Source organism: Lonchura striata, chromosome 9 (genome assembly GCF_050655825.1).
Source record: "Lonchura striata isolate lonStrDom1 chromosome 9, ASM5065582v1, whole genome shotgun sequence".
Classification (NCBI taxonomy): domain Eukaryota; kingdom Metazoa; phylum Chordata; class Aves; order Passeriformes; family Estrildidae; genus Lonchura; species Lonchura striata.
The window spans coordinates 7499399-7514820 of NC_140711.1; the positions used below are offsets into that span (position 1 = coordinate 7499399).

General features: G+C 46.5%; 3 protein-coding genes across 19 annotated transcripts in view; all 3 read right to left on the reverse strand.

The window, feature by feature from the left end:
* Positions 1-982, reverse strand: part of VPS8 (VPS8 subunit of CORVET complex) — a 66779-nt gene extending 65797 nt beyond the window's left edge. Inside the window, exons 1-2 of the mRNA XM_077785613.2 lie at positions 811-982; positions 99-167 (exon numbers count right to left, since the gene is read on the reverse strand). Coding sequence (XP_077641739.2) covers positions 99-167; positions 811-918 — 177 coding nt within the window. The 5' untranslated portion in view covers positions 919-982. The remainder of the gene's footprint in view (positions 1-98; positions 168-810) is intronic.
* Positions 983-1066: 84 nt separating this feature from the next.
* NME9 (NME/NM23 family member 9) lies at positions 1067-7367 on the reverse strand. 4 transcript variants are annotated; one of them, XM_085587010.1, is made up of 7 exons: positions 7260-7367; positions 7041-7165; positions 4580-4637; positions 3913-4016; positions 2878-2949; positions 2331-2444; positions 1067-1827 (listed from the first exon to the last, which is right to left on the reverse strand). In XM_085587010.1, exons 2-7 carry the CDS (start codon positions 7071-7073, stop codon positions 1711-1713), a joined length of 498 nt encoding a protein of 165 aa, XP_085443136.1. In that variant the 5' UTR covers positions 7074-7165; positions 7260-7367; the 3' UTR covers positions 1067-1710. The 4 variants fall into 4 exon arrangements, with proteins under 4 accessions (XP_085443136.1, XP_085443137.1, XP_085443138.1 ...); XM_085587011.1 differs by lacking the exon at positions 7260-7367 and having other exon boundaries at positions 7041-7205; XM_085587012.1 differs by lacking the exons at positions 7041-7165; positions 7260-7367 and having other exon boundaries at positions 1067-1159; positions 1752-1827; positions 4580-4825.
* A 1316-nt stretch (positions 7368-8683) lies between these two features.
* The window catches only part of ARMC8 (armadillo repeat containing 8), a 62261-nt gene continuing 55522 nt past the window's right edge, over positions 8684-15422 (reverse strand). For 8 of the 14 annotated variants that reach the window (XM_085587004.1, XM_085587007.1, XM_021537172.3 and 5 more), the window contains 4 exons: positions 13990-14085; positions 13454-13526; positions 12445-12538; positions 9287-11186 (listed from right to left, as the gene is read on the reverse strand). In XM_085587004.1, coding sequence (XP_085443130.1) covers positions 11153-11186; positions 12445-12538; positions 13454-13526; positions 13990-14085 — 297 coding nt within the window. In that variant the 3' untranslated portion in view covers positions 9287-11152. Of the gene's footprint in view, positions 11187-12444; positions 12539-13453; positions 13527-13989; positions 14086-15422 lie in introns of all 14 variants that reach the window. The other 6 variants (XM_085587003.1, XM_085587008.1, XM_021537170.3 and 3 more) reach the window with 1 other exon arrangement.

Consider the following 15422-nt stretch of genomic DNA (forward strand, 5'->3'; position numbering starts at 1 on the left):
AGCTCTACAATTTTGTTTTCCAGGAAAATCACAGTAAGAGTAGAGGAAAAGGAGCATGTGCTGCCTCACCTGACTCCCGTGTCGGATGGTTCACTCACCTCATTTAGGATGCTCTCCAGCGTTGGAGGGGTATCAACTTGAGGAATGTCGAATTCTTTGTCGTCAATCTGTACATCGGAAACCACAGCCTGAGTTTAGGTTGCCTACTCTGCCTTCCAAACCGTAATTACAGCCACATAAAAAGCACCCATGCACACACACCTCTGCCCAGAAAGGCAGGCAAGAGCTCCGAGGGCAGGCTCACACAGTTTCACCCGGCTGAGTGAGGATATTTCCTTCTTGGAGGCTGTGTGAGACTTATTTCCGCAGTCATAGAATACTTACGATGTTCTGAGAATAAACACGCTATTGCACTATAAAGGGTCTTGCAGCGAGAGTGAAATTAAATTACTGACTCTGTACCTGCTACATAAGGCACCTGCCACACAGAACTTTGGGGGGTTTTTTCCCCTATATACGGTGAAGCACGAGAAATTTATGTAAATGACAGCGACCCGAGTCACGATACAGGAACTGTCCCACACCAGCCGGGACGCCCCCGCCGACCCTCCCGCCCGGGTGCTGAGAGCCGCGGCCCTGCCTCCTCCCCGGCAGGGGCGCGGAGGGAGCCGCGGCCCCTCGCGGCCGCCGCGTGAGGGCTCCGGCCGCCCCCCGGCGCGGCCCAGGGACCCCCGGCCCTGCGGAGCGCCCGGGCAGGCACAGCCCCGCGGCCCGGCCGTGCCGCCTCCGCCACGGAGGTTCGGGACGCACCAGCTCGCTGCGAGAGTCCAGCTCACGGTCGAGCTCCGCCACGCTCAGCCGGTGCGCGGGCGGCTCCGGGCACGGCTCGGCCTCCGCCGGCTCGGGGGCCGCGGCCATGGCTGGGCCGGCTCCGCCGGGACTCGAACCCGCGACTTGAGCCTCCTCCCCACGCAGCCGCAGCGCGGCGGGGCCGCCCCCGCGCCCGCCTTAAAGGGGCCGCGCGCAGCCGGGGCACCGAGGGACACCAAGGACACGGAACCGGTGCTGCTCTGCTACACGAAAATCTCGTATTTATTGAAAAAGGGCGCATCTGCTCCACGGCTGCGGTTGTCATCCCGGACCCGATGGGTGCGTCAGCCTCCGAGGGAAGAAAATGAACGAAATTAACAATAGGCGCAGAAAGGAGAAGCAGAGACCAACATTCCTCACACGCCCCTTCATCCCGTGGTGCTTCAGTTAAAGCCAGGAGGGTTTTGCTTCCATTTCCACGTTCTGGAGCCTAAGATTTGGTGTGCACAAGATGCAACATTGTCCCAGCAAAGCCAAGGAAAAAATGTCCCTTTTAGGAGAAGATGCAAAAGCCTTTGGGAATTTTGGGCTAATTTTAGACAAGGCAGGAGATGGTGTAAGCAGATTTGGAGCCCAAGCATTTGTGTTTTCTTTTAAAAACCACCTGGAAACAGAAAGCCATGTGCAGTCTCTCAAGAGCGGTTGCCAGCCAAAAGGCAAGGGGGGAGGGCGGGGCAAATATAAGATAAAACACATTGGAAAGATAAATACCCCCAGTTTCACAATGCCAGACTCCCAAATTAGGGGCGTGTTTCAAGGTGACTCTCCCCATCACCTTGTGTCAGGTGGAGGAATGCAGCTGAATCCCTACTGAAGGCTCCAGCTTTTAAAGGTTCCAACTCAAGGGCCAGAGAACATCCTACACCTGAGCCTTGCCTTACCTGTTAGTCTTTGCTGTTGTTCCTCCTGAAGGGGAGCTGTGCTTCCAGGCTCTCTGGAGAAGGCTCTGTCTGGCACCTAGCAGCAAGAGCACATGGATGAGGCAGGAACATCCCATACCTCCCCTCCAGGTGAGCCTGTGCCAGGCAGGGCCCCACGTCCCAGCTCCTCCAGAGCAGGAACAGCTCCTGCTGTCCTGGGCCAGGTCAGCTCAGCAGGGACAGCAGAGGATCTGCCTGTCCAGGGTCACCTGCTGAGCTCTCAGTCAGTGCACAGTAAGAGCTGGGGGAAAAGCATTCCCAAGAACAAGCCAGCAACATCAGCAGAGAGCTGCAGGCTTTAGAGATGCCTTCAGAGCAGCAGGTAACATAAGAAAGACAGTTTTGCTCCTGAGAAATGTCATTACTTTAGACCACAAACGCAAAGCCAGTGCCTGTGGTAGTGGCTTAGGAGGTTGGCTGGGCAGAGAAGGGGACTTTTGCAAGAAAAGCTCTACTTTAGAGCTATGCTGGCCCTGGGGAGCTGAAGCTCTCCTCTTGCATGCACATCTACAGGTGTTTGAAGCTTTAGTGACCCATTACCACCATGAGCTCTCCTCCATGTAAACGCTTCCTTTCCCCTGCCAGCTGTTTCAGGATGGTCTTCTGCAGCAATGGTGCATTTACTCCTCTTACAACAGACACTAATTCTCCTCCCTGGAAGGTGTGGAAAGCAAATCAGTCAGCAAGTGCTCAGGTTGTGTTCTCTGGGCTCTGGAATTCCCCACAGCAGCACATCACCCACATCATAAGTACACTCCTCCCCTCAGAGCTGCTCTGCTCCACAGCAAGAGGGAAACCTTGGAACAACCTGCTCTGCGTCTCCTCATCAGTACGAGGATGAAGCAAGGCAGCTTGTGAGAGGAGTGAGGTCCTGCAGAAGCAGGAGGCTGAACCTGAAGGCTCCACAGGGCAGCATACTGGCTGTATATTCTTATCTGCACAGCATTTGATTACCAGCAGATACAGAGCAAATAAAATTGTCCCATAACATGTGCAAGAAATAAAACATCCTCCCCAAAGGACTGTTGTTCCCACCAGCAGGTCATATATATTGCTATGCAACCACTGGGAAAATATTTTCACTCACTGTATAAAAGAGAAAGACGGGCTCACATTGTCCTCTGTATTTTTCCAGAGCATCAATGGAATCAACTTCAGCCTAAAAGGAATGTAAAATAAAATAGGTGTTTCTAGAAAAGCATTTCTGCTCCAGAGGGATGCACACACAAGTGCCTGGACTCAGACACCCTCAGCTAGCTGGCACTCATGCCACACACACAGGAAAACAGCTCTGGGTCCCAGACTTAGGGGACAAAATAACACTGGTGAGAGCCAAGGGCACAGCCAGCTCACAGCTCAGTTCCAGAGCCTGAGAGCAGGCAGATGTCTCCTGCAGGAGCTGGAGCAGCACTCCTGTGGGACAGGGATAACCATTCCCAGCAGCTTGCTTGGGTGAGTGCCAGAGAAAAAGTCTGAAAAGTGAATTCAGGGCTCCTGCCCATGAGGCTGAGAAGTGCCAGGAGGAGCTGCAGTGGCAGCAGAAAAGGCACCAGAACACAAAGTCACCACAGGGCTGCTCTCAGTGCTACGGAAGGTTGTGTCAGTTTTGAGCTTTTTGAAGAATCAGCTCTGCACAGCACTCTGGGAACTTGGCCCAGTGTCCTACACTCCCACCTGAATACTTTTCTATTTACTTGGACCTTTCCCTGCTGCAACTTATCCCATTATCTCATTGTCCTGCTGATGTGTTTCCCTGACAGACATCAGTCTCTGCCTTCTCCATCCTCCCCCCACTGGACATCTGTCCCTTTTCCTCTCCAGGGTGACCAGCTCCTTCAGCCTCTCCCTGTGTATCAGAGGCAATGTGTTAATAACTCTATTGTTTCTTGCTTAATTAGAAATCTGGAAAGCATAGAACAGTTGAAACCTGAAAGTCCTTAATTATATGAATTCATATAGATATACCCAAACCCCTCTATGTGGCAGGTTCAGTCCCAGCAGCTGCAACTCCTGCACTACTGTGGTTTGGGCTAAATATTGGAAAGATAAGTGACTTCAGCCCTTAAACCTCAGCTGATTTCAGAGGACTGGGTATTTTAAGCAGTACCAAGTGAGATCTCACCACAGCAAAATGCAGGAGATTACTGCCAACTTCATTCTTGATTTTTTGGAACAGATTCACTACTGGTTTGCACGGGCCGCACCAGGCTTGAAACACATCAACAACTGCAAGCAGGAAAATGGGTCAGAACGAGGCACAAATGGGTCAGTTTAGACACAGACCAATAGACCATGTGCTACAAGGGCTGGATTCAGCTCTGAAGTGGAAGCTCTTGCAAGGTTTGAAATGCTGCATCAGAGGACAGAATTACATTACAAAATAACAACCTAAGAACGATGTGGAGGAGTCTTAAGTAGAAACATGGACATGGCTGTGACCTTGGAGATAGCAAATTTCCCAGGGAAACCTGCTGCACAGAGGCAGAGCATATGAGGTTTTCCTAAGAACTTTGGAAGCCAGGGCTGTTCCTTGTGCTGAGGGTAGTCCTGTTCCAAACAGTGGAGACTGGATAGACCAGCACTTAGATTCTATGAGGACTGTCCCACATAAATGAACAGGACCACAACCTCCTGCTGGTCTCAACTTGGTTGGAATATTTTTTTCTTCCATTCCAGGTAAGGGGAATGGAGAGACTGACTAAATATCCTTAACACTGGTAATTCCTAACAATCCTGATGTCCTTTTAACACAGAACAAGAACAATTCAGTGTGATGACCAAACCCTTACCGATGAGTCCTTTGAGACAAAGCACTTCTTCCCAAAGCTCCTGGCTAGTAATGTTAATCTGTTTGGAAAATTGAAAAACACAGTAAAAGCCACAGTAATTCATCAGGTACTACCCAGTTGCTGCAAACATACTGACAAATTACTCCAGAGGGACAAACCTGCCGGAAGAGGCATTACCTGGGCACTCAGGAAATTCCTCTGACTGTGGTTCTCTCACCTCTGACCAGCTGATCAGGATGTCTCACAAAATCCAAGGAAAGGCAGAGGGAAAGGGCAGCAGCATCCAGCCAAGGGCAAGTCCCCCCCTGCTTAGTGGCACTACTGGAACAGTGGATGCCTGGGGATCCCAGACTCAGTTTTCAGAGGGTTGTTCTGGGGGTTGGCTGGGGCCCCCAAACTGGGATCACAGACCCACAGCCCCTTGTCAGGATCTCCATCTGCCTGCCCAGGGTTCCAGTTGAACCACACCTCATCCAATCCCAGTCCTCACAGGGTTTATGAACCACCTGATTCTCCAGCAGCAGTTTCTCACCTTGCCTGCGCACAAACTCTACTATATGAGATGTTTCAGCCTTGATAAACCAAACTAGTAAATACACATGTGTGGGCACTGGAGGGTGGTCTGAACCCAGCATGTCCTTACATGAATCCCCAGCTGTTACCTAAAGACTTCCAAAGTACAGTAAGCAGAGAACAGAAAGTTCTAGGCTGGGAGGGGCCTGTGGAGTCCTTCATTTAATCTCCTGCACAAAACTCAGCATTAGATCAGCTTGCTCAGGGATTGACCCTGTCAAGGATGCCCTAGACCATTCCACACACAGTACCACCCACTCTGTTATCCCACACTCCCAATACTGTTACTAGAAAGGATATAATCCTTCACATTTTCCCCATCTTGCAGGACTTGCCCTTCAGGATGTACTTAGAAAAACACAGCAAGTTAAAATAAAAAAGGCTTCTGGAGAAATGCAAGATCTGGTTTTGTTCATCCTGAACAAAAAAAATTCCTGACTCCTTCCTCAGTGGGTAGCATCAACTCCAACTACATTTAGACTGCAGTGGAAGACAGTTTCATCAAGGCCAGCTATTTCACAATAATTAACACCAATGGACATTAAAGAGCTGCTAAAATCTTACAGCCAAGAATTCCAAGAGTGGGAACTCCAGTGCAAATGAAATGCTCTCTCACAGCTGTTCAGAGCTGTGTCACTGGGGGTCACACTGGGCCCTGTCCCACTCAGGGAACAGGGAGCTGTTCAGACACCTCTGTTTATTTGCCTACTCAGCACATGACCCAAGCTTAGTTTTCTCAGAGAACACCTGCAGAACTACAACATTTAATTATTCCTAATGCTGGGACCACCCTCTGAGTGTTTCACAGAATACTAACAAATCTAAATTATTTATAACAGTATTTTGTAGTAATGAATTTGGCCATAAGTTCAAATGCTGGACTCAAGTACTGCGAGCACTCTTCAAGGTGCATTGCTAATTTGGATGTCCTGAGGCTGCTTGGACTTGGCTTTTCTCTAACAAAAGGAGATCACTCCCAGGACATCCCCTCATGTCTTACACAGGTTCAGCTTTCATCTGCAGATGTAAAAAATCCAAGATGTGCAGATGTAGACCCAGATTTCCTTTCACTGCCAAAGGGGCATGGTCTAGTTGATGTAAAGCTCCCCATCCCACAGGAACACACCTGGACAATCAGCAACAGAAACTATTCCTACCTTCATAAAATGCCCCTCTTTCCTTGTTACACATGTTCACATTTCCCAGTTTAAACAGTGAATAAAAAAGGTCAAAGAGCCCATAATACTTTTCATTATTTCTCTCTTGTGAAGACTGAACCGGTCTCAAAATTTCAATCAGATCTGTAGAACCCATTTCTGGTTTTCAATGTTTTTGCATTGTGACCTGCTCTTAGAACCCCCTTCTTCTCATGCAGTAGTTATAAAGCATCACTAGGTCATCTGTGCAGTATAAACAGGAAAAAAATTCCTCTACATGCCACTGTGAAATAGATTTTTCAGTCTTTCTTGTACCTTCTGGCTTTTTTAACTTTACAGCAATCTTTCCGACTATGTGACCTGGTAAGAAACATCCAGTAACTCTTGCCATCCAGAATATGTGCCAACCCCATACAAACTCCTACATGTCTGAGCTATTTCCTCATAAAACAGAGGCATTTTGGTCTCTGACAGCAGCCAAACCTGTGCTAGGCCCCAGTGGCCCCAAACACAACCTGCAGCAGCTGCCTCCACACCCCACAGGCCTGATTGGGGACACGCGTGAACTGCCAGGTCCTCCCACGTTTCCCACCTGCCTCCAGGGATGCCTCTTCCCCACGAGGACCTCGCAGTGGGGTTTCGCCAGCAGAATCTGAGACACCCCAAGACTGAACTCCATCCTTTGCACTTAACAGTTTATAAGGTCTGGTAAAGGCCTGGCTACTACTGACCTGCAGCACTACCTCCTTTTTCTTTGCAGCCATCCTTCCGCAGGAACAGGGTCCTTTGAGCAGCTGTCCCAAGCACAAAGAGCTACAGATGGCTTCTAATCACCTGGATCCAAGTGCTGGCCAACCTGCACCACAGAGAGAGCTTTTTACCTGTCTCTGCTGCTCCAGCCCGGACACAGCACCCACAGCAGTGGTACAGTGCTCCAAACATGGACACACCTTCACTCACACCTCCCCCAAGAGCCGAGGTGCTGCTGCAGGGCCTTAACCGCAGCTCCCTTCCAGGGCCCTGTACAGCAGCTGGCAGGACCCCAAGGCTGCCATGGCAGCGCTGGCATCGCCAGGGCAGCGTCAGCCCAGCCCAGCCCGCCCCGCTCCCTCCCCCAGTGCCGCCTGCAGCGCAGCTTCAGCTCCATCTCCCCTGGGACTCCTGGAGCAGCAGCTGCAGGTGGAGCCTTCCTGCCTCCTGTGCCTGCCACCTCCCAGCCCAACACTCACCCTCCACTCCAGTCTTCCCACCTCTCTCCTAAACTGGGGGCTCAAAGCAAGGCATGGGATCCAGGCGTGACCTCGCAGCACTGAGCAAGGGTGTCCCTGTCCAAACAAGTTTGGTTTGTGGTTTTCTTTTCCTCTCTGCAGTGAGAGCAGTGCCGGTGCCCAGCACCCCTGGTGATGCTGTTAAGACAGGGCTGCTGCTCTTACCCCATCCCTTCCCACACCTGGGCACACTGGGCTGCAGGGGCACACCTTGGAGCTGCTTCTTGTCACAAAGCATACAATGCCTGCTGGCCTGGTCCTCCAGCTGCTCACTGTGCTCCTGGCTGAGGATTCAGGTTTTGGTGCATCAACGCCCTCAGAATGTCTCTTTTTGTGGCAATCAGCCTGAAGAAAAGCCATGATGATTCTGACCACCATTTGCTAACTGATGGCTCTTGTGCTCACATTTCAAGATTACCAAAGAAAGCACTTTTAAAGCCATTTTCTACTCTTCAAGAACCTAATCTCAGGCTTAGTTATTCCTCTGCCTGCTGCATCACTGCTTCAGCAGTTTTGTGGAGGCAGAGCATCCATGGCAATGGGTAAAGTCTGTACAAATAAATATTAACAAGGATGAGATGTTAGACTTCAGAATATCCTGGCAGAAGCTGCTTTACGCAGGTTACTTGGCTTCTTTCACTGCCACAATGCAAATCTGTGACTGGAACAATAGCCACATGATGCTTTATTTGATTTTCTGTGTGGGAAAGACAGTCCAAATGTGAATTAAAGTGGTGGGGAGAGCAAAGGGTACCATTGTCTGACAGCTGGTGTCCCAAATGCCCTGCTCAACTTCACTTGGTAACAACGTGTAACCTCTGAAAGGAGGACTCCCATCACTAGACCCATGTATAAAGAGAGGACATACTTATCAAAATCTGTCAGGATGGCTTTTCAGCAGAGAAATTACCCAAGAACAGCAGAAATCCTGATGATTCATTTGCTTTGGTTCTGTAAGCAATCCTGGAATTCACAGGCTGCTGCTACCTCATTAAGTTGGGAAAGCTCTGGGTGACCAGGAAAGTCTCCCACTGTGAATCTCAGGCTGTAGAGAAGCTGACATGGAAAGCTCATATTTCTTCAGGAAGCTGAGAAAAATCTAGATGTTCTGGTAAAGGTCTTTTTATTTACAGTATTCTTCTTTTTGTACATACCTATAGCAACATCAAAAATTATTCACAAAGTTTAACTAAATGTAAAAATGTTCTCATCCAACAGTTTGTCCTCTCTATACCTGTGGAAAATGTCAACTGTTCTCATGCAGCAACAAGATTGTCTGAGCATTGGTTTTTAGTTTTTCTGGCAGAATTTTAGGAAACCACTTCAAAATTTGTACAGAGATACTTTTACTCACCTTTTTTTTGAACACCTGTAGGCACCAAAGTTCTATAGAATCAAACTCAGATTTGCTTTTAGAAATGTGAGTTGGGGAAGGATGAGAAGAGATACATAAGAATTCGAGCTCCTAAACACACACATAGGAGTGCAAATGGATCAGGGAGATGCCCACTGGACAGTTTTGCATTTACAATACCTGCCTCAGTTCAAGCAAAAATACATTTGATTGAATTTTATAACAAGACTTTGCTTCTGAGGTACTGAGATTTAACAAGTTCTCATATATTTTTACTTTCCCTTTTGTTCAACCCCCAAAGTCCATAATGAAACATTTGCAGAAGGACGTTAAAAATTGCCACTTACTGCAATGCTTGGGGGAAAAGTGTCAGGTGCTCACTTTTATTTGTCTTTGAGAGCAGAAGTTACATGAAATGCAGATATTCTTCTTTGCAACCAAGTGATAACAGTTATCTGATATACAACACATTCAAATTCCAGGCCAAACTGTGGTCATATTTTCTGACACAAAGAGTTACCTTGGAAAAAAAGTAAGGCTGTCATCACAATTTGACCTTCTGATTAGAAATAAAAGATTCAGATAATTATCAAAATTGGTTAGCAAAGTTACACACTTCTCTTATTGCTGCAGCCTTCCTGAAGCTCAGTGTAAGAGAAGAAGGATTTGGTTTAAGACATTGGCTGCAAACTCTAGTGCCTGTTAGTGCTATGTAAATACAGTGTCTGGATAGTCTGACTATGAACTATGGTCTAAACTGAAACCAGAAAGGAGACCTGGGCAGAGTCAGAACCCTGAACTGCCTGAGGAGACTGGGAAGCCACTGGGCTCTGCCATTCCAGCCTGACCTCACAGAGTCCCCTTCACTTGCACTCAGGTTTCCCCCTGCACACTTGCAGGCAGCATTTCAGGAACATCCGGACAATCCGGGCTTCTGGATGCAGTCACACCCCACCAATTATCCAGCAATCTAAATCCATGCATTTGTGTATAGCTGCATATATACAGAAAAAACTGGAGCAATGTTACTGAGTATAAAACAAGACAGAACCCCCAGTTTTTCCATCCCTTCCCCAGCTTAATGCACCCAGTTGGTCATTTGTAGAACTTAATTGGAAGTCACTTAACTATTTGTGGAGATAAAGGATTCAAAACAAAAGCAATCCCTTAATCCTGCTTTCCAGCTCCTTCTAGTCTCTGGAAGGTGTAACTTCTGCAACACACTGTTTACTCCACTGATATCAGTGATCAACAAATCCTTCTGACCATGAATAAGCCAATCATTCAGCAATTAGCTGAGCAAGTTCCTGGCTGGCAAATCAAGAGCTTATTCCTGCTGATCTTGCAGCCACCTGCTCCTTTTTGAAAATCATCAGTCATGCTAACTCTGAAGTATGAGCTTGTTTTCTAAAAATGTAAAGAAACCCAAACCCAATCCAGTTGGCCCAATCTATGGATTTGAGCATGTCATCGATACTAGGTGACCTTGTATTGTGACAAAAAACTCTTGGACCTTGTCAGTACAGAATGTGCTCCTTGGAATTTGGAGTCTATTGTCTCCCTCTGTTTTTCTCTTTAAAAATGAAGTATAATGTAAGTTAAGCTGAAGTTCAGAAATGCATATATTTTACTTAAAAACATTCATCTCTTCAAAATTCAAAATAAACTTTATGGGATACAACAGTTTGGTTTTTTTTTTAAATAACATTTCATTCAAATGGTATATAATTCATTGAAGTATTCATACAGCAAACAATGGTTAACCCTTGAAAACCTGTAGAAAAAGATTTTCACACTAAAAAAAAAAAAAAAAAGGAAAACCAAAAGTGAGGTCTCACACCCACACACTCAGCCTGGCACACACACGCACTCGAGCACCCACACACCCACACAAGGCTGCAGCAAAAGCAGAGAATTGGAGGCCCAAAAGGAAAATGATGACTGATTGTTCTATCTGAGAGTCCAGGTAGCTCAGGAAAAAAAAACCCAAAAAAACCAAAACAACCCCCCCACCCCGAGTCCTCTGAGTAAAGAAACTACCTCAAGAAAATTCTCAAGTGCACTGGAGACCTGATCATTCAAACTGTTTCTGCAAAGCAGCTCCCTGCACCTGAGAAAAATGCAGCCCAAGGTGACTTGTGCAAATATAAGGAGTCAGGAGTATCTCCTGCTATTCCTTAAGTAGACATGAGGGGTGTCCATATATTCTATTAGTCTTTGATCATGCAAGGTACTGCTGGAGTGCTGTCTTCGCCCTGCAAGAAAGAACAACCCATTAATTACAGGAATCTGGCTTCAGCAGCAGCAGCTTCATGGGCAGGCTCAGAATGTGCCAGCAGAGAGGGAGGAAGGATGGCTGAGGAAGTCTCCCTCACTTTGGAAGGATCTAACCCGTGGTGCAGAAATGCTCTGTGGGGGTTGTAACTGCTAAAGAATCCACCTGGCATCCAAGGATAACCTGATCCAGCCAAGCACACTGGATCCCAGCACAAACTGAGGCACTCCCAACATAGTGCAGCTTGGGATATGTGTTACACACACCTTCCAAAATCCCTTAAGAGCAGTTACTGAAGAGCAAGTGCTTTCTGTACTACAGATATACCATGGAAAGCAGGTCTTTGAGCTGAGAAATCAAGGAGTGTCAACTCAGAATATAGCAAAGGCACATTAGTTCTGTCAGGAATCCTGTAAGAACACTCGCCCTACCACAAACATACAGTGAGATGAGAGAGAGGAAGAAGCCAGTCTAATAATGCAATTTATGTAATCTAATATTGCACAATGTTTTTGTTAAAACAAAAACACCTCCCACCAGTCTGGGGTTACAGTTCCATCATCACATGGACTAATTCTGAGTTTCCTCCCACCTGAAGTGAGACATTTTGCTCTTCCTTTGCCCCCACTGCTCCCAACCTGCTACCATGACCTTAACAGACTTTTCCAGGACCTGATACAACTAATCAACATGGAAGATTATTTATTTGTTTCTTCTCAGCTTTCTGCTGTGATCACAAGGCATAATAGCTCATGGAGGGGGCTGGTGTAGCAGCAGTGGGATATTAAAATGTTCCTGATGATAATTTTCATGTCTAATACTCTGGCACAGATTTTAAGATGAGAAGCCCTAACTTTGCTACAAAGATGTCTAAGAACACTAGAGCATATTTCATAAAACAAAGAATACCAAATTTAATGTGTTTTAAAAATAACTGCCCAGTTTTGAGTTGTGTTGTCTGTGTGCAACATCTTTCAAAGATCATATTTTCTCCTTTGTGGAATAAATACTGGCTGTTGCTAACTGTAGGAGGGATAATTGCAAAAGGTTAACATAAAACCCCAGAAATTATCACTAACTTTTGGTTTTACATGTGTTTGGGAAGCAGCCAGAAGATCTGTGTTAATACTAACACAGGCAACAGCACAGGTGTGTGCAAAGTTACTGCTGGGCTTAATTAGTTCAAGATAATTTAATTGAGATTAACTGTGGTGATCCTGTATTATCTTCATACTCACTTGTCACACAGATTTGGATCTGAGGACTGACTCAGTTTATGTAGAATATCTACTACTCCCATGTCTCGGAGTTTGTCTTGGCGCTCCTGTGAACCTGCAACAGCAACAATCCCATTGTTGGCAGTGGCCCCAGCCCAAGGGTCTGCAGGACAGCAGAGAGGGGTGGGAGCAGGAACCAGCTGAAGGAGGGGTAAGGAGCCATGTCCAGCTACAGCACAGCCATGGAAAGATTCCCTCAAGTTCTCCCTGCTTCCCCAGGGAGCTCCAGCTTCTTTTGCTGTGCTCTGTGTTTGGAGCCAAGAACATCTTGAAGGCAAAAATCTTTATCCTAAGGTATCCTGATTTCAGCTGTTTTATTCTCATCTCTGATCTCACAGGATTTGGATGCAGAGAACATTCCCCTGAGCCTGACTTCTGCCCTCTCCTCCTCTCACCATATTTGCCTGTGCAGCACCATCCTTCAGCCCCCTCCTGGTAACCTCCCACTCTGCCAGGCCATGACTTCTCACCAAATGCCTTATCCATTGCTCCCATTTCCACCCTCAAGTCCTTTAGCTGGTTTCAGCCCAAGCCATTTAAATCAGCCACACTATGGAAAATTTCTTTGCCAGAAATCCCCTTCTAATCCATTTATTCTCTCCAGTGAACCTGTTCCCTCCAAAAATGAATTTCCATAGTCCCTTTATGATCTGGAAGCTCTTACAAGAATTCTCTTTGACCCCAATAGTTTAGAGACTTCACAGAAATGCTACAGCTGAAAACCTCTCACTGTGTCTCTCCAGCTCCTGTTTATTGTCACTTTGTCCTCATGCCTCCCCCAGAAAGCTCTCTGCATCCTCCTCAGTGGCTTCTGACCACTCCCACATTCCATACTACACTTGTAATGATGTGTCCCATTATACTTTGGATCCCACTGCACTGTGCACTGCAAATAATTGATTACTATGCAACAAGAGCTTTTTGATCAGGATAGTAACGTTTCTGTGCATTAATAAGGAGGGTTTCTTACCTTCCTCTTCATTCCATATGAGATTAGATATACAGAACATGGCAGCAAGCTGTAGTTTAGCATTTGAATGACTCTAAATATAGAAAAATAGAACTCAAGTTTAGAAGAAATTCAGAAATTCACAAAACTTGTATTTTGGCATTCATCATGCAATAAATAAGACAGCAAAGCTGGGATTAATTCTTATCTACAACTTCTTTCAAAGATAGGGCCATAATATAAGGCACTTGAGTAGTGGTCAATCACTTCCTTCCAAATGTTACTAACATCTTCAAGATATGCCTTTTCCAAGCTCATTAAATGTTTTCTATGTAGATGATGTCACTAATGTTTTTATAGGAAATAACCCCTGGATTTTCCTTTTAGTCAGTTCCTCTGTACACCTCTGCCATACAGAACTGTATTTATACCCCACTGGTTATATGGAAATTAAATGCACGATAGTGAATAATTCACGAAACAAAATCCTAAAGCATTTTCCTCTTTTCATTCCTAAAAAATATCAACAGAAATCCTGTAAGAGAAATCCTCCCTACCATGTAGTATTTGATTTTCTGAAGGATGTCATCATTGGTCATAATCAGTTCTTTTGCTGTCGTGCCATCTGCTATATTGGCAAGGATACACAATGTCTGAAAGAGAGAAAAACTGGGAAGTTATTTGGCCCAGATCACATCCCATGACAGCTTCTCTGACAGCTCTGAACTTGGGACAAACAATTCCTTTAATTAGTTTTAATATCTGTAATCTGGAGTTTCCAGCTTGCGCACATCTAGGGCCAATGCCAAGGAATTACCAGCTGTGGGGAGCAGCCCTGGCCAAAACATTCATCACCATTTTAAAATGAAGAGCAGCACTCATTAATTCATTGCAAGGAACAACATTTTAAGTCTCTTACGGAAATCTGCAACATATAGCAAAGAATAAATGCCCTGGAATATAAAGCAGTCTGTTCTGTAGCAGTGGCTGGGAGGAAAGGAAAAAAAACAAACCCCAACCATTTCCACCTCATTCTTAAGGCCAGGAAAAGGAGAGACATGCCTTTCTGTTGATCTGGCAGAGGAGACATTTTGTTTTCAACAAGTCTAATCACAGTTGTCACCTGCAAAGGTATCTCCAGCTACTTCTGCAGCTGGTTATTTCTTCCAAATGAGAGGAGCAATCCCACAGGATGCCCTTGAAGCACCCTGGCCCATGCTGGCACTACCTGCACAGAGATTTGACTGGCACAGCCCCTTCCCTGGCTCTCAGGGCCACCAGCAGATACTCCACAAGCTCTTTCCCAAAGAGCTCTGGAAGAACTTGAGCATCTTTTCTGGACACGTCGGGAGGACACAGGAGCATGATCAGCACTTGGATGCTGCTTGTGTCTAAGCTGCACTGCACTGTCAGCAGCTGCAGAGACTAATTACTTCCAAGCTGCTAATTACATCCTGATGAGGCTGGCAGTGACAGAGATGATCACTGTCCTGCTGCTAGCAGGGGCTCTGGTGCAGACAGGTAGTACTGGATCTTGAAATAAGAGCCAGCTGCACCACAGGGACCAAGTAAATGCTCGGTGGACACAGGCCCCAAAGCCCATATTCAGCCCCAGCCCTTTCCCAGAGCATTTCCTAGGTATGCTGGTTCTCCTGTGAAATAATTTGGATAGTTGTGGCAAGGTGAATAACCTACACCAATAAAGGCCATTCCTGTCACCACAGCTTATCAGGAAGACCTATTTAGAATGACACATGTGGTTAGTTCTCAGCTGTTTCAGACCCATGGTGTCACTAAACTTGCTAGCAAGAGTCTTTGGGGACTTCTTTTGCTAATTTTGCACTTAAATTGCCAAAGGAGGCCTACTGGCCTTCAGCCTGTTCTAAATTCTTCTCTGAACAGGGATTTAGACTAGCTCTACTCCTACACTCATTTCCCATGCTCTTGGCTACCCATATCTAACCCAAGCCAGAGCAATCCTCTGACACCT

What these genes read in the sequence shown, in the direction of transcription:
- NME9 (XM_085587009.1), bottom strand. Translation starts at nt 4,682, where the DNA reads ATGAATTACTGTGGCTTTTACTGTGTTTTTCAATTTTCCAAACAGATT. An exon ending in ATCTCCTGCATTTTGCTGTG is followed by an intron (nt 2,950 to 3,912) that starts GTGAGATCTCAC and finishes CATTCCTTTTAG; the next exon opens with GCTGAAGTTGATTCCATTGA. An exon ending in ATGGAGGAGAGCTCATGGTG is followed by an intron (nt 1,828 to 2,330) that starts GTAATGGGTCAC and finishes TCTTGCTGCTAG; the next exon opens with GTGCCAGACAGAGCCTTCTC.